This window comes from Musca autumnalis, unplaced genomic scaffold (assembly GCF_047663935.1).
Source record: "Musca autumnalis isolate F117 unplaced genomic scaffold, ASM4766393v1 scaffold_2, whole genome shotgun sequence".
Taxonomy (NCBI): domain Eukaryota; kingdom Metazoa; phylum Arthropoda; class Insecta; order Diptera; family Muscidae; genus Musca; species Musca autumnalis.
In genome coordinates this window covers 177,523,991-177,549,441 of record NW_027411755.1, presented here as the reverse complement: position 1 = coordinate 177,549,441, position 25,451 = coordinate 177,523,991, and the positions used below count along the sequence as shown (strand labels likewise).

At 36.0% G+C, this 25,451-nt stretch overlaps 1 protein-coding gene across 1 annotated transcript in view; it reads left to right on the top strand.

The window, feature by feature from the left end:
- The window catches only part of LOC141394920 (thioester-containing protein 1 allele R1-like), a 39,704-nt gene extending 16,271 nt beyond the window's left edge, over positions 1 to 23,433 (top strand). The window contains exons 3-8 of the mRNA XM_073970080.1: positions 1,182 to 1,440; positions 1,502 to 1,778; positions 12,861 to 13,017; positions 13,089 to 14,145; positions 22,198 to 22,725; positions 22,794 to 23,433. Of these exons, the coding sequence (XP_073826181.1) occupies positions 1,182 to 1,440; positions 1,502 to 1,778; positions 12,861 to 13,017; positions 13,089 to 14,145; positions 22,198 to 22,725; positions 22,794 to 23,291 (2,776 nt within the window). The 3' untranslated portion in view covers positions 23,292 to 23,433. The remainder of the gene's footprint in view (positions 1 to 1,181; positions 1,441 to 1,501; positions 1,779 to 12,860; positions 13,018 to 13,088; positions 14,146 to 22,197; positions 22,726 to 22,793) is intronic.
- The last annotated feature ends 2,018 nt before the right edge of the window (positions 23,434 to 25,451 follow it).

Genomic DNA, 25,451 nt, shown 5'->3' with positions numbered 1-25,451 from the left:
TTCGTGCTTTATTTGCGACGTTTAGATGGGTACTTTCCTTTGCTGCAACAATGTAGTGGTCCGAGACTATGTTTGTTCCTCGGAACGATCGTACATCCAACACGCTCGACGAATGTCTTCCATTTATCACAACGTGATCAACTCGATTTATTGTTCTTTGATCTGGAGACAGCCAGGTGCCCTTATGAATATCGAGATGCTTAAATCTGGTACTGCTAACTATCAAGTCTATCAGCCTCATTCCATTGTCAGATGTTTCACTGGGGAGACTGAAGTTCCCGACTCTTGTGCCAAAGATATTCTCCTTTCCAATTTTGGCACTAAAATCGCGTAGAATAATTTAATGGCATGGCCAGGTTAACGGTCAAATGTTTCTTCTAGGCGCTCGTACAATATATCTTTGGTCTGTTCCCCCTTGTCTTCGGTTGGAGCATGAGCGCAGATAAAGCTAATGTTGAGTGAGTCTTTCAAGTCTTTCGTTCAGCTGGCGACCAGATGTTTTAACTCATGCTTTTGGTCATGGCAGATATAATATAGTGCGTCGCCTTTAGGTGTTGTTGCGACGTTTCCAACACGCTCGATGAATGTCTTCCATCTATTACAACGTGATCAATTTGATTTCTTTGATTTCGCGACAGCCAGGCGCCCTTATGAATATCGAGATGCTTAAATCTGGTACTGCTAACTGCCATTTTTTTTGCCACTGCGAATTTGAACAGAAGGATCTAATAATTGTGAAGTGACTACCTTTATTATCCGTTGGGTACACTTTATGACACTGTTGAATGTGATCTCCCGAATTATACTTGCATTGGGTCTTCAACGCATAGGAAGTGCCCGAAGGAGTGGACCGATATTTGGACAAAATATTACCAAGTCCAATTTTTGTTGGACCGAATTGGCTGATCCTTTCGAAAGTAATCATGCGCTCCAGCCAGAGAGACGGACGGACATTCCTGAATCAACTTATCATTAGTCTAAAGACTGAGGGTATAAAAGAGGAATATAGGAACCTTGATTTGTGCCGCTGAACACAAATTAGGCAGTAATTCACCCTTGAATTCGATGTTGAATACCTTAACAAAATTTTACCATTCTTATAGAGTTCCCATTGCAGTTTCTCATCAGACACCAGACTTCATTACAAACACAAAAAAAACTTTGTTTGTTTTTTGTTTCAGTTTCAAAATAGGTGACGAGGTACCCATTGACATCAGAACAAGTAAATCCGATTTTGCATATCTTATCATGGCAAATGGTGTAATTCTCTATCATGAGTTTGTTCACTTGAAGGAGAAAGAGAAAAGATATGTCGTAAAAATTCCAGTCACTTTTGATATGCTTCCTTATGCTAAAATATTTGCATATTTTATTGGAGATAATGGAGAAATATATCACAGCTCTGAATTTATTTCACTAAAGACTAGTTTTCAACAAAAGGTATGTTGTTGCTGTTGTTCGAATATCCAATGGTTTGATGAATATCTTTCTTCTTTTATAGTTGGAAATTTCAGCTCCAGAAGAAATTAAAACTGGTGAAGATTTAACATTGAAAATTCAAACTGATCCGGAGTCATTTGTAGGTCTAATGGCTGTTGATCAACGTGTCTTTTCAAAAACTAAAAAATCAAGATCTGTTTATGATTTCAACTATACAAATATTTTTGACGCTTTATGTAATTATGAGTCGGAGACATTAAAAGAAAATGAGAACATAATTCGACCTGGAGAAATGGATGGATTTCTTACACTTACAAATGCTAAAATTCCCCAGCCAAGTGAGTATTGTTAACAAATATTGGAAATATTAAATATTAAATTCTTCAGGATGATTTGTATTATACCTTTAGAAGATCAAACAATGATAATTTATCTAAGGAAGGTCTGTAATATGTCTTCTGTCCAGAGGACACCTACTATAACAAGAAGAAATTGTCCTTATGACGATTGACGATATTTCGATTGTCACAGAGTAGGGTAATCACAGAAATAGTACCCAGAGCATAAATATAGGCATGGTTGAAGTTTCAGAAATATTGATGATGTTTCTAAGACATCTAAATACTCAGTCATTATAGTCCAGTCGTTAAATTCCTAAGGCGATTTTTTTATTTTTTTTTTTCCATCTATGAGCATTGTAGTTTCAGAAACTGCAAAAACTTTCAAGGTTTAAGCTCCTTTCATTTAAATTTAGTTAAGGCACACCGTGTATTCTAAGAACAAAATAGTGTATAGTAAAAATCTGAAAATATGTACTGTTGTTTCAACCATATATTTTGTGTCAGGCAGCATAATGACACAAAATATGTTGTTGTAACCACAATATATATTTTCAGATTTTTACAATACATTATTTTATTCTTAGAATATGATTGCTCCTACAATATCTCTTCTCTGCGTGTAGCGATCGGACGCACAGAGGAGGCCAATGTTGTATGCGCTGTCAGAAAAGTAATTCCCTTTCTCTCTCTGATGAAAAACATATCGTCACCATAAATGCCCGAAGACGTAACCCACAAAATCAAAACTTTACAGGAGAAGCAAAAAACGTTGTGAAATTAAAAACTGTTTTATGGAATATTAATGTTATGAAGGGGAGTATATGGGATATTATCGATCATATACGAAGGGTAATAAGTAGAGAAACCAAAACCGCTGAGGCTTAGTTTTGAGATCCTCCATTACAACAAAATATGCAATATTATCCCATTTTCCGAAATGCCATTTCTTGAATAGGATCGTTGTTTTTGAACATAGAAACTTGAAATTTTGCCAGAGCATGTATTTTAGCTTTATGTATCATATTACGTAAAAAAACGAATTTCGATTTTCATGTCGGTTACGTCTTCGGGCATTTATGGTGACGATATACAAATTTGTCGATTAACTGCCGTAAGAAATACATTCTCCAAGAATATTTATACCCACGTCTCAGTACCTTACAAACCATCAGTTGGTTTTACCACTTAGAATTTGATGGAAATTTGGCATTTGGTCTTCGTTGGGGGTATGAAACTTTTCACCAGTAAATTGTCGCTATAGGTCCACGTTATCATAAGCCCCCATAGAAGGGTACTTCCGATTTTCGGTATTTTGATGGTTGTGGCCTCAATATCCAACCGAAGTAGCTGAAATGTGGCCTTTAGTCTTCGTTGGGGGTATAAAATATTCAAGAAAAGGATTTCAGTACATGTCCTCGTTTTCAGAATAGCCGCCATAGATGGTACCTACCATTTTCGGCATTTTCAAAGTTGTGGGTTCAATATAACACCGAAATGTCTGAAATTTTGCATTTAGTCTTCATTAGGGGTATACAACTTTTCAACGGAAATTTGTCGGTATAGGTACACGTGTTCATATAGCCCCCATATAAGGGTATCTCCGCATGCTTGTTATTTTGAAGGTTGTGGACTCAATATCTAACTGAAATGGCTGAAATTTGGCATTTAGTGTTCGTTGGGGGTATTAAACTATCCACCAGAAATTTATTGGTATAGGTTCACATCATTATATAGACCGAATAGAAGGGTACCTCCCGATTTTCGGTAATTTTAAGGTTTCAGTGTCATTATCAAACTGAAATGGATGTAATTTGGTATTTAGGCTTCGTTGGGGGTATCAAAGTATCCCCCAGAAATTTGTCGGTATAGTTTAACATTTTTACATAGCCCCCAATTTTCGGTATTTTGAAGGTTTCAAACCGAAATGGATGGCATTTGGTGTTTGGGGGGGGGGGAGAGGTGGGTATAAAATATTTCCGAAAAGAACCGTACGTCATTTCCAAACATGAACGGATGAAATCTTGTTATTTGGTCTTGGTAGGAGTTGTAAAACTTTCCTTCAGAAATTTCTCGATATAGGCCCACGTTTTGATACAGCTCCCTTAACAGTCTTCTCAATTTTCGCATTTTTAAAGTTTAAGCCACGCTATAACAGGTACAAAATATCCCTTGTAAAAATAAGTTTGTGAAGGTTATAGAAAGTTCGGCCCGGGTGAACTTAACGCCATTCTGATTTACTTCAGAGTAATGCTGGCTTACATTTCCTGTGTATTTCAACCAAGTGGTGTCGTAAGAGACATTTTTTCAGTTCATAGAATTAAAAAAAAAAAACAAAAAAATCTCCACCCAAACCCGCCAACATAGGTCCATGTTTTCGTATAGCCCCCATATAACGGTACCTCCCGATTTTCCGTATTTTGAAAAATGTTGCTACAATTTTTAACCGAACTACCTGTAATTTGACTTTTGAGTTTCCCTGTAGTTACAAAGTTTGACTTTTGAGGTTCCCTGTAGTTACAAAATTTGTTCACCAAAAATTTTAAAGATAGGTAGACACTTTGATATAGCCCCATAGGCGGCAGCTTTCACCTGGCTGAACACATTTTTATACCCTCAACATTTATGCTAACGAGGGTATATACACTTTCATACGGGCAAAATGTGCCTCATCGAAATAATGGTTTTAGACCCCAAGTATGTTTGGACGAAATGTGTTTCAGACAATTTGGAGTCGAATGAGCAATGTCCGTCCGTCTGTCTGGCTGGCTGGAGCGCACGATAACTCTCGAACGGATCAACCGATTCGATCCAAAACTTGGCTTTCGTAATATTTTGTCCAAACTTAGTTTAAGTTCGAAGATGGGTTTTATCGGTCCACTCCTTTCGGTACCTCCCCCACAAAAGTTCGGAAAAATTATACGTACGATAACTCTTGAAGGGAGCAACCGATTTGGTCCATACTTTGCTTATCGTTAAATATCTACCAGACTTAGATGAGGTTCCAATATGGACTTAATCGATCCACTCCTTCGGGTACCTCCCACACAAAATTTGAGATAAGTTTAGTTTAGGACCAGCTCTCGAATCGCTTTGTTTTTTGTTTTAGCAACTTGTATTCACTGGCCTCCATACGACGGTACAAGTTTCATCAAGGGCAAGTCCATACTTCCTGACAAAATAGCATGAAAGATGCAAAAAACCCCTATGACACCGTGTGAGGTGGTTGGAGCGCAAGATAACTCTCGAACGAATCTGCCGATTCGGTCCATACGACGGTACAAGTTTCATCAAGGGCAAGTCCATACTTCCTGACAAAATAGCATGAAAGATGCAAAAAACCCCTATGACACCGTGTGAGGTGGTTGGAGCGCAAGATAACTCTCGAACGAATCTGCCGATTCGTAATAGTTAGTAATATTTTGTCCAAACATAGTTTAAGTTTGAAGATACCTCCCCCACAAATGTTCGGAAAAATTGTTCGTACGGTAACTCTTGAAGGGAGTGACCGAATTGGTCTATACTTTATACATCCTAATATATCTACCAGATATAGATCAGGTTCAAATATGGACTATATTGGTCCACTCCATCCGGTACCTCCCACACAAAATTTCGGATAAGTTCACTTTAAGACCTAATATCGAATCACTTTGATTTTTGTTGAAGCAACTTGTATTCGCTGCTTCAATTACGATGGTAAAAGTTTTTTTAGGGGCAAGTCCATACTTCTTGAGCAAACAGCCCGAAGAGTGTAAAAACCCCCCTATGGCACCATATGTTTTGGCTGGAGATCCACTTCCATAACGGTCAATGTCGATCCATTCCTTTTAGTATCTACTCCGCAAAACTTTTGATCTTTAATCCTAATCAAAATTTTTGCCCAAAATTGTAAAAACCCCCTAAAAACACACGTATTTTGGGAAAAAATTGTTTCAATATACACAGGCTGAGGGTATATCTCTGTCGGCAAAACCGACTGATACTTTTTTACTTGTTGGTAAGAATATTAGCATATCTTGACTATAAGTTTTGATATATAAATGATTATTATTTTGCTTTTAAAATATTATTTTTGAGAATTTACAAAATGTCTAAAAAGTGGCGAAGCCTTCCCACCCATGGGGTAGCTTCGCCATCGACATAGGATATATATCAACGGACACTAAAACTTGCATTTACCATACTTCCTCCTCAAATATCAACATTATGCATAAAAGGAACATGTTTTCTATTTAATAATCTATAATGATTCTAAAATTTACAAAAAGAAACATATTCTAGCCGTTAATTAAAGTAGGTACCTTGAATTTAGGCATAAAAATGAGATTTTTGCCAAATTAGATATAGTCCGGTCAAAATAGACATGCGTATAAGGGGAAATAGCAAAAATTCCCACAAAGCTGAATTTTGGTGGAGAGCTAGGGTTTGCCATTAGAAGCAACGTCCTAAAAGTCCCCATCGATGCCATGTGTGCAAAACAAGTTATTCGGGGTCAAAGGTCATTTTTGGAGGCATTATTCAGTTTTTTAATTTTTCTCAAAAACGGTAAGACTTAGCAAAAGCCGGCTAAAGTAAAAGTTGTAGATTCAATAATTGTCTACAAGAGTGGTCTTTATGATTCTTAAAAAAGACGGACCATTTTCGAGATATCGCGATCTAAAGGTCAAATAAAGAATTAGCCGCGTAAGTACATTATGAGGAGAACCGGTTAAAGTAACGACACTATGTGTTAGATACTTCCGTAAGATTTCAAACGATATCCACTTTGCAGTAATCGGTTCAGTAGAACCGGGTCTAACCCGGTTTTTAAATTTGGTCTTTCGGGTATAATAACCGGCGAACCGGATTCGCAACCGTTGAAAATTATACATTTCCGTAATCAGCGTTTTCGTTGGGGTCGTTCCCGTTGGGCTTTCGATTATACATGTGGGTTAAATGGGCTATTTTCGCATAAAATGACTCTAACATTGAATAACTCTACTAAACACGCTCCGATTTTGTTGGATTTTTTTAGAAGATAGCAATAATTTCGCTCTTCAAGAATACATATATTTTTTGGGGGACAGACCCGATTACTTCGCTTATTTTAGCCGGTTCGTCTGAACATGTGCATATTTCCCTTATAAGTGCATAAAAATCATGTGTTTTTTAGAACAGCTATATCTCAAAAATGGTTCCTCCTAGGAAAAAATTATAAAAGTCAAACTTGTAGATAATTTTCCGGTCTACAATATTTACTTTAGTCACTTTTTGATTAGATCAACCGTTTTCAAAAAATAAATCCGAGAGCCTAAAAAACCCTTAAAATTTGACCTTTGACCCCGAATAATTTTTTGCACACATTGGATCGATGGGGACTTTTAGGACGTTGCTTCTAATGGCAAACCCTAGCTCTCCACCAAAATTCAGCTCTGTGGGAATTTTTGCTATTTCAATGTCTATTTTGAACTTCATATTATAGCGTGGTATATCAATAGCATAAACAATTTAATTTAAACCTGACATATTTCTCACACAAAGGTATACAAGATAGCACAAAATATACCTACCATGAATATTTTTCGCAATACCCCAAAAACATTGAACCGCGTGTATCAGCAATCATATATTTTATAGAAATGCCAATTATTGGGAGATGAAAGATCCTCGTTAAACTCACAATTTTTCCTTTAACTGCATTTCTCTAGCAGTTATAGTTATCAAGAAAATCGGCGCTGGCGAAGACGCCCCAGTGGCGAAGCCGCCCCATGTTACCATATATGGTGCCTTAGCGTATTAATTGTCCAATTGGATTTTTATACATACATTGCAGCATGGGTCGGTTTGTCACCTTTTTTCAAAACGATTCCCCAGGCAGGTAACATCAAATTTTCAACGGTGGCAAAATACCCTTCAGTAATGTTGGCGAAATTTTCTGAGTATTTCAGCCATGCAAAACTTCTCTACAAGCGGTGTCTTAGGACCACTGATCTAGCGGCGCGAAAGTCAAAAAATCGAACTATAAAATTGCGAAATATTTTCCATTGTATCGATTACAGACACTTTGCAGACAAAGATTTTGTTTTTTTTTTCATTTTTGTTGTTGTAAATATTCACTCAGTTATTCCCTATCAAATACAAGAGTTTTTGTTGCATCAGATTTTAAAAAATTGTTGCAAAAAAATAACTTCATATTTGTTTAAATGTTAAATAAATTCGTAATGAAACTGGACAAGATTTATTTTTAATTAATAGCAGAGGGTGAGATTTAAATTATAAAAATTAGTTTGGGGCATGGAGCTACTTAGTTATATAGCAATACATTTTCAAAAAATAAAATTTTTAGTATTTTTAGGGGTTGTACGCGCTTGGTCCATAGAGTGCATCTTGTAAACTTGGCCGAACATAGGTTCGATTATTTTTTGGGGAATGATTATTTTGATTATTTTTTGGGGACTCTCTGGATACGGAATAACCACATTAGGGCTGCAAATATTTGCAAATATTTTGATGACTGCACTTTTAAAATAAGGGATTTTGCATAAAATTCATACAAATTTAGCTGTGCCTTTGTATGGGAGCTAAATCCAAATATGGAGCTATCTTGAGAAATATTTGTAAGGACGATTTCTACCCCCCGGAGACACTATAATACCATATTATAGATAAAAATGTTATTAAACATGGGATAAAAAGTAAAAATTCAACGAATCGGGGGAAACATAAAAGGGGCTATATCGAAACATAAATCCATGTTGAAAATGTTTTGTAAGAAGATTTATACGCAGTGAGAACTCGTAATGCAAAATTACAGCCAAGTTGGTTTAAAAATGTGGTCATGATATTCAAAATACCTTAAATTGGGAGGTGCGGTTACATGGGAGGTGCGGTTACATGGGCGTTACATAAGTCCATAATTTTTGGTGCAAATATTTTGTGACCACTAAGTACCCTAAGTACCAAATTACAGGTAATTTGCTACAAATTTGTAGCTTAAATCCTCAAAATACCGAAAATCTTACGGTACCGTTATATGGGGGCTATACCAAAACATCAGCCGATATTGTTCATATTTGGCCCATTATTGCCCACAGGTACAAGCTGAGTTTGTACCACATTTCAGTGACGTATCTCAATTATTTTGCAGGTTATTAATTTCGCGGGTCCCATATTTTTGAGCGAATATGAATCGGGGTACACTCACTCATTGATATGAGAGAAATCTCTCTTGTCCCTTTTGGGATACTATATTTTATTATTTTATAACCTTGGTGTGATACGGTGCCAGAAATCCACAAATATATTTTTATCCCCTATGTGGAAAGGAAAAATTTTGGGAAAAATGCATGTAACACCGCGAAATATTCGTCGGAGACCCCCAATGTGGTATACCAATCTTCATATCTCGACGAGATAAAGCGATTTTGAGATGTGTGTCCGTCCGTCCGTCCGTCCGTGTGTCCGTCTGTCCATTATAAATTGTAATCAAACTCCAGGCCGCAATTATGAACCGATCGTCACGAAATTTGGTATGGAGGTCGGCTTCACATCAGAATAGGTCGCTATTTTAATTGGTGATGATCGCAAAATATTTAGCGGGTGAAATGGACCAAAAACATAATTTTTATCCAATTTTGTAGCGGCTCTGTAGGTCGCAATAATAGTCCGATCAACGCGAAAATTTAAGAAAGGTAAGAGTGTATGACAAAGAAGATGCCTGCAATTTGAGATGGCGATCGGATAATATTTAGAGGGTTAAATGGACCACAACTTTTGTGTGAAAATTGTGAAAATTTTTAATATACAGCTTATACCTTTGTTTCTGAAAGACACAATCCTCCCTCGTGAGTTATATTTGGAAGCCGATCTCTTGACCTTTCCATTGATGTCAATCATGTTGATGTACGTGATCAGATAACATAGTTACAGCCTAATCAATTGTAGTGTAATCACAAAGAAGCCAGAGATCGCAATTATAGCTCAATAGTCACGAAATTTTGCACGAGGTAAGAGTTTAGGTAAAAGAAAATGTCTATAATTTTTCATGATTTTCAGGATACAAACTTTCGTATGAAAAATATAAAAATTTTATTTTTGGTCCATATTTTAATTCCTGGATGGCATATGCCGGCAAAGTAGCCTACATATGGAAAAATAACTACTGACCTTTCCCCTGATGCAAATTGCACTAATGTGTCTGCTAGGTAACGGGCCTACTGCCTAATATATAATGGGTTTTGTATAGAGAACCACAATTTCCTCCAATGCTACAAATTAAGTTATTGATATGTCACCTAGTTTTTATCGCCGATTCCGAACGGCGTGTCCTAAGTTGCCACTTGTAGAGACGGTTTTCTTGGCTGAAATACTCAGAAAATATAGCCAAAATTACAAAGGGATATTTTGCCACTGTTTAAAATTTGGTGTGACCAGGCCTGGGAATCGAACCCCGACTTTCAGCGTCCAAGGCGGTTGCACATAGCTAATTCCTAGAGGTTGTGGTGTAGGGTATCACATGGTCGGCCCGTCCGACTATAGCCTTTGCTTACTTGTTTTAGAATAAGTTTATTTGTTCCATAAAGAAATTTTGGTTTGTGGAAGTCTAATTCCTTGGTGTAGGGTATCAAATGATCGGCCCGTCCGAATATATCCTTGGCTTACTTGTCTTCATTTTCGTTTGTTAATGTTAATGGATGTTTGGGGGAATGGCGGTCTATGCTGTAAATTGTTTTATAAGAACATTTTCTATTAAACGAATACAAATTTTCAAGTAAACTAAACTCGGTTGGCAATAATTACACTGTGTGTAATTATACCCTACACCACTATGTGGAAAGGGTATTATAAGTTTGTTTTGGGAAAAATTCATGTAACACCGCGAAATATTCGTCGGAGACCCCCAATGTGGTATACCAATCTTCATATCTCGGCGAGATAAAGCGATTTTGAGATGTGTGTCCGTCCGTCCGTCCGTCCGTGTGTCCGTCTGTCCATTATAAATTGTAATCAAACTCCAGGCCGCAATTATGGACCGATCGTCACGAAATTTGGTATGGAGGTGGGCTTCACATCAGAATAGATCGCTATTTTGATTGGTGATGATCGTGAAATATTTAGCGGATGAAATGGACCAAAAACATAATTTTTATCAGATTTTGCAGCTGCTCTGTAGGTCGCAATAATAGTCCGATCGCCTCGAAATTTTAAATAAGGTAAGATTATATGACAAAGAAGAAGCTTGCAATTTCAGATGTCGATCAGATAATATTTAGAAAATTTTTAATAAACAGCTTATATCTTTGTTCCTGAAAGACACCTTCCCCAATCGTGAGTTATATTTGGAAGACGATCTCTTGACTTTTCAATTGATGTCAATTATGTTGATGTACGTGATCACATTACAGAGTTACAGCCTAATATATCCAGTTTTTTGTTTGTAGTGTAATCATAAAGAAAGGGGATACAAACAAAATACGACCAAAGATGTGTCTCATCGAAATATTGGTTTTAGACCTCAAGTATATATGGACGAAATTCGTTTCAGACAATTTGGAGTCTTTTTAGCGCTGTCCGTTCATCTGTCCCTCTCGAACGGATCTACCGATTAGAACCAAATTTTATACAACGTAATATTTTGCTCAAAATTTGTTTAAGTTCGAATGTAGGCTATGTCGGTCCACACCTCCCCCAAAAAAGTTCAAAATTATTTTCGAAAAATTGTGTGAACGATAACTGGCGAAATGAGCAATCGATTTGCTCCAAACTATCCATATATTATTACTCCTTCCAGATATAGATCGGATAAGACTATATCGGTCCTTAGGGTACCTCCCCACAAAATTTGGAAAAGGGAAATTTAAGAGTCCTCTCGAATCGTTTTGAATTTTTTTCAGCAGATTGTACTTGCGCCGCCAATCCTTAAGTTAACCCTTAAGGGGATTTTCTGATTGGTCGAAACTTTACACATCGTATTATTTCATCCATATAATATATCGCCAACATTACTAAGAGGCATTTTGCCACCGTAGACAATTTGATGGGAATCGAAGCCGGACATTCAGCGTGCTAGGCAGTTGTACATAGCTAATACCTACAGGTTGTGGTGTAGGGTATCACATGGTCGGCTCCGTCAGACTATAGCCTTTGCTTACTTGTTTTTTGAGTCATGTTTTATTAACCATATTCTGACTCCACAGTGTGATAGAACACCAAAAATGAGAAGACACGTGTCTCGCCGTTTTTCCCTATCTCATCAACTTTCGAGGTTATAGGCCTCCAAAGGTTTGAGGCTTTGATGCAAAAAGGGTCATTTAGTCAGGACCATATCTTCGCCATGGTAAAATTTCTTTTAAAATTTTTCTCAAGTTTTGTTATACAGCTATCAAACCGATCAAATTTGAAGCAAACAACCAACTACCAAAATGTACCTCAGATCTCAATATACGAACTCTGTAGAAACGGATCTTAATGCTCAAAATAGCAAAAGAATTGTGATTTTTATCATCTTTTCTAGGATTCTGCTCCATAGATATTAAACCGTTCAAATTTCAAGAAAACAGTCAACCACAATATTGTAGCAAAGGCTTCAATAAACAATTTTCTGGAATATGCGAAATGTCTATGAACGCTTCTTAATGGTAAAAATAGTAAAAATCGTTTGAAAATATCCAATTTTTATACTTTTTTCTCCGACTCTGGTCCAAAGATACGCAACCGCCCACAAATTAAGGATACAGTCAACTACAAAAATGTGAGGTGAATGTCAACATACGAGTAGATGTTATGGATCTATGAGAATTTTAGCTGCATTATTTGACCGAACTACATTCTATTTGCCATTTTAGGTTCTCAGTGGCCACATAACTTCTCTATCAAAAATTGTCAACATATGTCCGCATTTTAATACAGGTACCGCCCGATTGAAGACATTTACACATTTTTATATACAAGAACTTTTCCACCTAAATTGTGAACAGGAAAGGAAACAAAGTAATCCATTTTAGTTCAGTTAATTTTAGGGTGGAGGATTTAAAAAGTTTTGTTTTAGTCTATCTGCTTTCAATCAGCCTATAATCTTGAATTATTTTTTTCCCAATGCAGAAAGAGTTTTTAGATTCCCAAAACATAGGAGAAATTGGCCTGTTCCTAGTGAATCCGATGATGACAAAACATCATGCGAAGAAAATCGTATAGAAGAATATGCAACTTTGAATGAAGAACTTCCAGCCGAAACCTGGATTTTTGAAGATATTGAGAGGTAATATTTGCTTTTTTCGTGATTTAAATATTTATATACGATTACTTTGTACTTTTTATTATCTTTAACAGCACCGATTCTAATGGTTTGGCCACATTCACCAAACAAATACCCGAGGATTCGGCATCATCATGGGTTATTACTGGATTTTCTTTAAATCCACAAACCGGATTTTGTTTAACCCAAAAACCAACAAAGGTTCATGTGTTTAAACCCATTTCTTTGCATACAAGCCTTCCATATTCTATTAAGTTGGGTGAAGTCATAGCAATACCCATTAAAATATGGAATAATATGGAAGAAGATTTCGAAACAGAGATTAGCCTTGAGATTCTAGATAATGAATATAAACTCATGGAAGAAACCCTTGATGCTGATAAGCTAATTAAAAAAGTGTGTGTTGCCTCCATGACCAAGGAGACCATAATGTTTAGAGTAAAACCCAAAGTTGTGGGTGAAATAATGTTGAAGATCAAAGCTTCAACTTCATTGTTCGAAGAAACCATACATCGAAATCTGAAAGTAGAAAGCGACGTTGCGACCCAATATAAAAATGAAGCTCATCTTTTGAACATCGGATCAAATGAAAATTCTGTTGAAGATACCTTTAAAGCCATGATTCCAAATAACATTGTTATGGACTCGCAACATTTAGAGCTAATGGTTGTAGGAGATATTTTGGCACCCATAATGGAGAATATAGATCAGCTGCTAAGCACCCCAATTGCCTGTGGAGAAGAAAATATGCATACATTTGTAACAAACCTTTCGTTATTGGAATATTTGAATGCTGACGATAGTAATACCTCTTCCTCCATGGTTGAGAAATTAAAAAATTCCCTCGAACTTGGATATCAACAGCAAATAACCTATAAACATAAAAATGGTTCATACAGCCAATTTGGAAGGGGTCGCAGTAAATCAAACACCTGCCTTACTGCCTATGTAGCACGATCAATGTTACAGGCTCGCCAATACATTAGCATTGATGAGAAAATTATTGATGATGCCTTCGACTATTTGGTACAAATGCAAAAGGACAATGGTCAGTTTGCGATCACTGGTGGATCTATTCACAATGAATTGGTAGTAACGGCATTTATTCTACACGCTTTCTTGGAGGACCAGGTGAGTGTCATAGAACCTAAATATGCAGATAATAAGTAAAAAAAAATCGTTAAATTCGGTCAGGACGCACTTCACCATAAAATATTCTGAATTAAAATGGAATATTTAGTTGTATATCCTATACACAATTTTAGGAAAAATTGTCTAGCAAACTCCTCCAAACACCTTAAATCGGATTGTACCATGGTATGGGTCCTATGCCAAAACATGAACCTATGTTGGCAATTTTTGGTGTAGAACCTCAAATGTCAAATAACTGCTAGTTCGGTTAAAAATTTTAGCTAAAATCTTAAAAATACCGAATATCGGAATGTACCTTTATATGGGGCAATAACAAAACGTGGGTCGATATAGTCCATCTTTGAACTTGACCTGACTATGGAAAAAGACATGTCATGGCGGACATGGCTATGATTATTTCAGTGCGCTACAAACGGAAAAGAATTTTAATGTACCTATCCTCCATACTATGGTGGAGTGTAAAAAATATGTATTTATTGCAACATTGACAGAGGTTATGATCGACGTCCTATACATTATGCCAATTGTGTTCATAACAAGTGAAGGCTTGTCAAGTTTCGAATATATTAGAGATGACCCGATGACCTTTTATGTGGATCTTGACCCTTTCGGTGATTCTCTGCCATATAGCATAGCCAGTTTTTAAAGCCCGTTTTAAGGCAAATAATAATTTGGTATTTTCCCCTGAAGTGTTATCTAAAAAAAAAAAAACAAAAAATTTTGATTGGTGGATCCTATACGTTTTTATGTATCAAAGAGCGTGTGTTCCTCGTGCGATTTAAAATTTGCAAGAAAATACCATCTTATAATTTAATACATTTTATTAACAATAATTATTTTTTGGTTAACTTTTTGTAATTTATTTACTAGATAATCATTGCCTTAATAATTAAAACAAAAAAAGTTCCGAAACATAGTTCAATGCAGCCAAATTTTTTATATTTCATACTGTGGCATATAGCACAGATTTTTCCGAATGGAGTACCAAGCAGGACTATGGGATTACCAAGCAGGAAAAGTTTGGAGTTTCAATTAACTGACATAATTTCGCATATACATTTATCTAATGAAGTGCGATATATATACTAGTTTCCAAGCTTTGCCTTCGTATGCCACAACAACAATATCCTAATACACCTGAACATCGGCTTTACTACCCGTGAGACGTAGTGTAATGGTTGGATGCGTGGGACTTCGGTAGACTCCTCATTTTTCAATGTATCTCTAAAGGCATAACAGCTCAACTCGAAAGAGAATTAATTAAATATCACTATAAATGGCCTTCGCCTTATCGCAGATCTTCTCCGGTAAAACTCCCAGACCTTCTGTAAGAAGACCTCCAGATCTTGTATAAGTAGACCTACAGGTCTTCTATAAGAAGACTTCTATAAGAAGACCTCCAGGTCTTCTATAAGAAGATCTACATGCCTTCTATAAGAAGACCTACTGGTCTTCTATAAGAAGATCTACATGCCTTCTATAAGAAGCCCTCCTGATCTTGTATAACAATTGCTGCAGATTTTCTAAAATAAGTCCTCCAGATCTTCTGTAAGATGGTCTCTAGGTCTTCTACAAGATGACCTCCAGGCCTTCTATAGGAAGACATTCAGGTGTTCTATAAGAAGTCGTTCAGATCTGATATAAGATGAAGAAGGCCTCAGATCTTCTATAAGAAGACTCTAGGTTTTCTAAAAGATCTCTATTTTAATTGGTGATGTTCGTGAAATATTTAGCGGGTAAAATGGACCAAAAACATAATTTTTATCCGATTTTGTAGCTGGCCTGTAGGTCGCAATAATCGTCCGATCGCCTCGAAATTTTAAATAAGGTAAGAGCATATGACAAAGAAGAATCTTGCAATTTGATAATAGATAATATTTAGAGGGTTAAATGGACCACAACTTTTGTGTGAAAATTGTGAAAATTTTTAATATACTGCTTAAATCTTTGTTCCTGAAAGAAATATTCCTCCCTCGTGAGTTATATTTGAAAGACCTTGATCTCTTGACCTTTCCATTGATGTCAATTATGTTGATGTATGTGATCAGATAACGGAGTTACAGCCTAATACATCCAGTTGTTTGTTTGCAGTGTAATCATAAACACGCTAGAGGTCGCAATTACAGCTCAATAGTCACGAAATTTTGCAGGACGTAAGAGTTTAGGTTGAAGGAAATGCCTACAATTGTTCATGATGATCTGATATTATTTAGCGGGTGACATAGACCATTACTTTTGTATGAAAAATATACAAATTGTGTTTTTGGTCCATATTTTAATACCGGCAAAGTAGCTTACATATGGAAAAATAACTACTGTCATTTCCCCTGACGCAAATTGCAATATTGTGTATGCTAGATAACTGGCCTACTGTTATGTAGAGAACCACAATTTCCTCCCATATTACAAATTGTCTCTATCATGACAGAGAATTTTTCAGTTCAGTGGTCCAATTGGATTTTTTTATACAAATATTGCAGCATGGGGTCGCTTCGCCAACTATTTAATACCCTCAGCCTTTAGGTCACGAATAAGAGTCACGAAATAAGAGTTTACGAGGTAAGAGTTTAGGTCAAAGAAGATGCCTAAAATGTTTGATGATGATCTGATATTATTTAGCGGGTGACATAGACCATTACTTTTGTATGAAAAATATCCAAATTTTATTTTTTGTCCATATTTTAAATCCTGCAGAGCATATACCGGCAAAGTAGCCTACATGTGGAAAAATAAATATTGACCTTTTCCCTGATGCAAATTGTAATAATGTGTCTGCTAGATAACGGGCCTACTGCCTAATATATAATGGGTTTTGTGTAGAGAACCACAATTTCCTCCCATGCTACATGGGTTTGTCTCTATGATGACAGAGACATTTTCAGTTCAGTTGTCCAATTGGATTTTTTATATAAATATTGCAGCATGGGTTCGCCTCGCCACCTATTTTATACCTCAAGATTTACAGTAAAGGGGATACATACAATATACGACCAAAGATGTGTCTCATCGAAATAATGGTTTTAGTCCCCAATTATGTTTGGACGAAATTCGTTTAGACAATTTGGAGTCGATTTAGCACTGTCCGTTCATCTATCTCTCTTGCTGTCTAGCTGGCTAGTGCGCACGATAACTATCGAACGGATCTACCGATTCGAATATTTTGTCCAAACTTAGTTTAAGTTTGAATATAGGCAATATAGGTCCACACCTCCCCCACATTGTGTGAACGATAACTGGCGAAGTAAGCAATCGATCGATAGATCGGGTAAGCCAATATCTGTCCACACATTCGGGTACGTCCCACACAAAATTCGGAAAAATGAAATTTATGAATCGTCTCGAATAGTTTTGAATTCTTTTTCAGCAGATTTCCTTGCGGTCCCCTTTGCGATGGTACAATTGCAATGGCAAGTCCATACTTCCTGAGACTATGACCGAAAAGCTTCAAGAAACCCTGAAAAAACAAACAAGAAACCTAAATAAAATGGCAAATACGCAAAATAACTCTCAAGGGGATTTTCTGATTGGTCCAAACTTTGCACATCGTATTATTTCATTCAGTCATGTATCATTGGAATATGGACTATATTGGTCCCCTCCTTCGAATGCCTCCCAACCAAAATTTGGGAAAAGTGCTGTTTGAGGACTCTTATCGGGTCTATTGGAATTTTTTTGAAGAAGGTTCTTTTCACGGTCCTTATTGCAACGGTACATTTTTCCGGATAAGTCCACACTTCCTGAGTTCCAAAAACCCCTGGCGGCTCCAACTAAAATTACAAATCCGAAAAATAATTCTCAAACTTTTTCAAAAATCAGAAATTAGTTTACTAAAATTGATTTGGTATAGCCCCACATTACGATACCTATAGATTTCACGTATTTTGAAGCAAACTCGTTATACAAAATCAATATATTTTTATACGACATAATTATTGTGTTTGTTTCTTTTTTTGGTCAGAGGCAGAGGGTATAGCTGACTTATACTATCTTCTTTGGTGTGTAATTGAATATAAATAATTTTGGGATTTATAAATTTGTTTGCATGCAAATTATTTGAATTTCTATTCATTATTAGTTATTTCTACCGGTATAAAATATATTTTTGATATCACAATATATACCCACAATGAACTACTTTCGAAATACCCTAAAAAGCGCAAAAGTACGTGCATTATTAAGCATATGTGAGGTACAAGTGCACAATATTTGGACGATAGATCTTCAATAAACTCACAATTTTCCGAAATATCAAACATCAGAGATATAAAAAATTGCATTGTATATATATTTATTTATTTTAGGTTATTCCAAAAAGGAACCTGATATTCAAAGACAATTTGAACATGTAGCAGAAGGGGCTAATCACTGTGAATTTTCCAACGTTCGAATATTTTTTAGAAATGTATAATTTATATAATTGTTCTAAAACATCCCAGCAGGGACAACGGATGCTTCTCTTATATCAATGGATTCATATTAAGTTATTGATATGTGACCTAGTTTTTATCGCCGAGCCCGATGATGCTATAGAGACGTTTTTCATGGCTGAAATACACAGGAAATGTCGCCAACATTACTAAGGGGTATTTTGCCACCATTGAAAATTTTATGTGGCAAGGCGTGGGAATCGAACCCTGTCATTCAGCGTGCAAGTCGGTTGCACATAGCTAATTCTTAGAGAGTCGTCCTGCTCTTTTATGAGAAGATATTCTGCTCTTTTATGAGAAGACCACAAAAAACATGGACCTATGCTGACAGTTTTTTGTGGAGATGTTAGGTGACCACTGGGAACCTCAAATGTCGACTTACAAATAGTTCGGTCGAAATTTGTAGCTAAAATCTTCAAAATACCGAAAATCGGGAGGTACCGTTATATGGCGCCTATACCAAAACATGGACCTATGTTCACAGTTTTAGGTGGAGATGTTTTGTGACTACTAGGAACCTCAACTGTCAAATTACAGGTAGTTCGGGCAAAAATTTTAGCTAAAATCCTCAAAATACCGAAAATCGGGAGGTACCGTTATATGGGGGCTATACCAAAACATGGACCTATGATGACGGTTTTTAGTGGAGATATTTTGTAACAACTGGGAACCAAAAACGTGGAATTACAGGTAGTTCGGTCAAAAAATTTAGCTAAAATCTCCAAAATCTCGAAAATCGGGAGATACCGTTATATGGGGGCTATATCAAAAAAGTGGTCCGATATAGCCCATCTTCGAACTTGACCTGCCTATGAAAAAAAGATACTCGAGTGCAAAAATATAGCGCTCTAGCTCAATTATTGCGAACGCCAGAGTGATTACAACAGACGGACAGACAGACAGATTGTGCTGGGACCCCAAGATATTTTAGTTTTTTGACGGTCCGGATCATATAAATCATAGGTCGTGAAAATCCATCCACAAGAAGGGCGAAAACAGCAACTGCAAAAACCGAAAAATGTGCGTAAAATGTTTTTGAAAATATCGCGGATTTAATCGTGTTTCCTGTGGATCGTTTTCTTTTAATGAAGAAACAGACTCATCCCTCGCGTTTTTGCGAAAACAGCGGTTTAAAAAAATGTAGTGGCACGGCTCTTGATAGATTTTATTCAAATAGGTTTAGATCAATGTATTTTTTCATGAATGATAGCGAAATCGGATGCTCATAAAAAGTGTATGCACTTTGTGCAAATTATAAGCGTTATACAGTTTGTTGCACACTAAACTGCAGACGATGCTACATCAGAGCGACCAAAGTAAATCCTGGCAAATGTGTACAAATTAAAAGAGAAGAATCCGCTGTATTGGTAAACCGCATGTGCATCAAGTGATTTTGAGGATTTCGCGATTTACACGAATTTCAAAATGAACATTATCCGATATAGTTTTATTTCAAGGTTATACCCCATTTAAAGGAACCCAACATTTATTTGAACGATACTCACATCTTCCGCAAGATGTTAGCATGTATTCGAGAAGTTATTAGAATAAAAAATATGATGTTTGCGTGAAATTTAACTAAAATAGAAGAATAACTCCGACCTATTTTTCCTACATTTTCTTCAACTAACTCACAAAATAAATTTTAATAAATATTTTCTCATACAAACATTTTATAAATTTCCTTAATATATTTTGTTGTATTTGCTATAATATACAAACCACTAAACGGATTTGTACAGTTTTTGTTTCATTTAAATCTTCGCGATGTTTAGATTACGTATATATTTTTCAGATGCATAAACAGCTTGAATTTTATTAAAACAAGTTGCAAACTATCAATTGTTTTTAATTCTTTCCTAATTTCCGCGAAAATTTACAAGTTTTTTCACTGGGACATCTGTAAACATATAGTATGTAGTAAATTAACAATGCTTCTCGATATAATGTTTTATAAAATTGTAATTTTTTTCAAATGGAATATTAAAAAATTCTGACTTTTCCTCATATATACTTTATATGGTCGCAAGTGATTAGTTCGATGTGTTACAAACAGAAAAACAAACTTAATATACATTCCAAACCCCATTAAATGCGGTAGACGATAGTTTCGAAATTATGAAGATTTTATTTGATGCAGTCCATCCTTGAACAACTTACATATGGTAACATGGGGCGCCTTCGCCATGTTTTTTTCAAAATGTTCTCATATCGACATCATTAAAGTTTTTCCAAATATTATTTTTGGTAAGAATATTAGCATGTCTTGACTATAAGTTTTGATATATAAATGATTATAATTTTGTTTTTAAAATATTATTTTTGAGCATTTACAAAATGTCTAAAAAGTGGCGAAGCCTCCCCACCCATGGGGTAGCTTCGCCATCGACATAGGACATATATCAACGGACTCTAAAAATGACATTTACCATACTTCCTTCCCAAATATCAACATTATGCATAAAAGAAACATGTTTTCTATTTAATAATCAAAAATGATTCTAAAATTTACAAAAAGAAAGATATTCTAGCCGTTAATTGAAGTAGGTACCTTGAATTTAGGCATAAAAATGAAATTTTTGCCAAATTAGATAGGTTTAGAACAATATTTAAGTTAAACCTGACATATTTCTCACATTAACCCACAACACCCCTATCATGGCGTAGCCGCCCCACCCCCTACATAGTTCATAATATGAATATATTAACATTTATAATTACTTTTATCATGCAAATTATTTGGATTTTCATTCTTCAGTAGTTGTCTATTAACGGTATAAAATATAATTTTGATATCACAAAAGGTATACAAGATATCACAAAATATACCTACCATAAATATTTTTCGCAATACCCCAAAAACATGAAACCGCGTGCATCAGCAATCATATATTTGATAGAAATGCCAATTTTTGGGAGATGAAAGATCTTCGTTAAACTCACAATTTTTCCTTTAACGGCATTTCTGTAGCAGTTATAATTATCAAGAAAATCGGTGCTGGCGAAGGCGCCCCAGTGGCGAAGCCGCCCCATGTTACCATATATACCAAACTTGTATTTCCCTTCGAATACCCCAATAACGAAAGTTGTATGAAGTGGTTGACATGATTGCGAAACGAAATGTCGGAGACAAATCGGATCGATTTCATTCCAAACTTGTATCGAAATTGGAAGAAAGACATGGGGATATTCGAAGGAAAATTTATTTCCGACATTTCGCTCTGAATTCATAACGAAATCTGAACAAATTGGGCAAATAAAATCCCTTACGAAATTCTAATAGAAATCGGAGGTGCTTCCGAAAGTGTTCAGTCCTCTAGGAGTTTAATATAATTTTGAGGACTAAAATAATGATTTACTGTCCCGTGTCTATTGTTTTGTAGCTACATTTTGTCCGATAATAACGGTGCTAAAAACAATCAATGGACTTTATTTTTTAAAGATTATGGTTATGTTTACATTAAATTTTTTTGCCATATTACCCTCCATTATTAGGGATTTATTTGACATACATGCAATGAAATTTATTAATTCCAGCAAAATGTTAAAAATTTGCTACTAGGCAATACAAAACTACATACAGAGTTTCTTTATTTTTTTCCAGGATACCGCTCTAAAATATAAAAAGGAAATTGATGCAGCAATACAATACCTAAGCGAAATTGTGGTGAATGAAGATGACCCATATTCGCTGGCCCACATTTTTATGGTGTTCCAGAAAATAAAGCATCCTCAAACTGAAAATATTAAACAGAAATTACAACTCAAAGCAAAATGTGAAAATAATTTAAAATGGTGGTCCTGCAATGACTCACAGAAATATCCAAGCAATGACATCGAAATGACTTCCTATATTTTGCAATCTCTACTGGAAACGGAAGAACTGGAACAACTCTTACCCATTATCAAGTGGTTGGTGGTCCAGCGTAATCATTTGGGAGGTTATGATAGTGCAAGAGACACCAGTGTTGGATTGAAAGTTTTGGTGAAATGTTTTAAAAAATATGCTGCTTTAAATGATGGTGGCAAAGTTGAGATTCAATTCAAAGGTTTTGTTGAGAATGACATTGAAACAACTTCTGGTTTGTTCCATGTTGACAAGGATAATTTCGCCACACTACAAAAACATTTGGTGAGTTAAACTTTCGGAATTCAATATTAACATTAAAAAAAAACATGCATATTTATATCTTCTTCCAGTTACCCTCATCTACAAAGCAAATTCAATTCGATGCCATTGGGCAAGGAACTTCTTTGATACAGTTATTCTATCATTATAACATCAATACCGCATGCAATTACGAGTCCAGCTTTATTATACAACCGCAAGTGAAGGCAACTCAATTCCCAGGACAACTGCTTGTGAATTTGGGAGTAGAATACAAACCATTATCTGAAGAAATTAAATATTGTAATATGGTTATAATCGAAATGGTTTTACCTTCGGGATTTACTTTGGCAAATGATAAAATACGACAAATGCGTAAGGCAGCTGGAGCTAAAAGAATTGAAACTAAAAATCATGGCACTCTTGTAATTATCTACTTTGAAGAACTTTGTGCTAAGGAAGCTAAATCATTTGACCTTATTCTTTATAAATCTCATCAAGTGGATAATGTAAAAATTTCGCCGATTACGATTTATGATTATTATAATGTCCACGATCGTACCACAGTATATTACAGCACTAATATATGATCTCATTTAATTATCTAAAACTATATTGTTATGAAATTGTGTTTCAATTCCTTGTTCGGCACATCAAATTGTGCCTATTTTTTTATTGTTTTGTCTACATTGAAAATAAATACTCATTATTATTATAATTTTCTTCAAACTATTTGGACGCTTTTTATTTTTGCAATCAATAAGAACCCGGTTTATTTAAAGGGAATAAACCAACGTTTTTAAAAGGTAAAAACGTAACAATTGGTGTCAGAAGTGGGATTGCATGCAAAAAGTCATTAAGTTTGATGAACTGAAAGTGGAGCAACTCAAGAAAGAATTGGGTAAACTGGAGTTGTCGACCACAGACAATAAAGCAGAATTACAAAAGAGGTTGATAGATGAATTCCAGCGTCGCGGCATCGAGATCGGTACGTATGAATTTGAAGATAAAGAAGAGATTGAAGTAAATACTCGTGCAACTGCGAGCACCATGGATTTAAGCACAATGTTTGTCGCTATGATGGAAAAATTCCAAGAAGCACAAGCCAACAACGAGTGGCGGCTGTTAGCTGAAGTTCAAGAAAGTTCAAAAATCAACAACGAGCTATTGTTAGCTAAAGTTGAATAAAGTTCTAGAACCAGAAACGGGAAACTTCAAGAAATTTCGGAAGTTATGAACGGCAGAGTGGATAACCTGGAAATACAAGTCAGCAAATTTGACGAAAAGCTTTCCAATATAGAGTGTAACGTTGATGGCAAATTGCACGATATGGAAACAAAGATTAAAAACCGTTAATGCCAAGATAGACCGGTGCGAATTTTTCCAGAAACCTCTAGCATAATAAAGGCCCCTTGTTTTAATGGCACCACTCCGTTCAATGTGTTTAAATTCCAGTTTGATACAGTTGCTGTTAGGAACAAGTGGAGCAACGAGGACAAAGCTTTAAAGTTGATCCTGGCCTTGAAAGGAAACGCAGCAGTAGTTCTTGAGAGCGTACCAATATGCAACAGAAATAGTTATGATGACATAATGGATGCACTAAAACGCAAGTATGGTGCCGAACATAAGAAGGAAATATACCGAATGCAATTGCGTAGTGGAGAGCAAAATGGCAATGTGAGTGTACAGGACTTTGCGATGGGTGTTGAATGTTTGGTACAGTTGACTTATCCTGGAGAAAACCATCCTCTTTTGGATCAATTCAAGATCGAGGCATTTGTGAACGGCATTCGTGATCCTGAAGTCAAACATGCAGTGTGTGCTACACGAAAGTCATAATTTGAAGAAACCGTCTCATTCGCACTTCCACAGGAGACGGTGAGAAACGTCGAGATTATAACTGAAAATGAGAGAAGTATAGTGAATGACATAAAAGAGGCTGTTATTCAGGCAATAAACGAACAGCAGAGCAAAACTAAAGTAAGATGTTATAAGTGCGGTAAAGCCGGTCATATTCAACGAAACTGTAAACCGCCGAGAAAACGAACAAGATCTATTTCGCCACCAGGAAACAACCGGCAGGTAAGTAACCAATTATCACAAGAGTCACCTTTAAACTTAGAAGAGCTAGCACCAAGGGGCAGGATCTGGATCCCACATCTGAAGGCCCCACAATCTCCTTATCAGTAATACTGCAGAAAGACAACAATCTTACTGCTTGTGGGTACATTGATGGTCGAAAGCACATTTTTACTATAGATACTGGAGCATCGCAGTCTATCATCAGACCTGATTTAGTAACTAAAACAATTGAACCATTATGCAGGGTAAGTCTATGCACGGCTACAGGAGAGCCTGCCACTGTCTATGGTAAGATAAATATAAAATTAACCATTGCCAACATTAGCGTCAATCATGTATTTATTGTTGCCGACATGAAGTTATCATTGGGGCAGATTTTATTATTGGCCACGGCATCAATCTTTATATGGGACAAAGAGTAATGATTTGGCGAAATGTTGAAATACCCCTTGACGTCGGATATAAAAGTAATGCTCAACCATCGAGTATCGGAGATTACCACCACAATCTGAAACTGTAGTATGGGCCCGTGTGGAGTGAGATTGTGAGGACAACAGTTTGTGGGTGGTAGAACCATTACAAATAAAAAGTGATCTTATACAGTATTTTTTGCTTACCTGCACATTCAAAAATTGCACGACTTTGAGGAAGCTCAAATTCGCTTAACT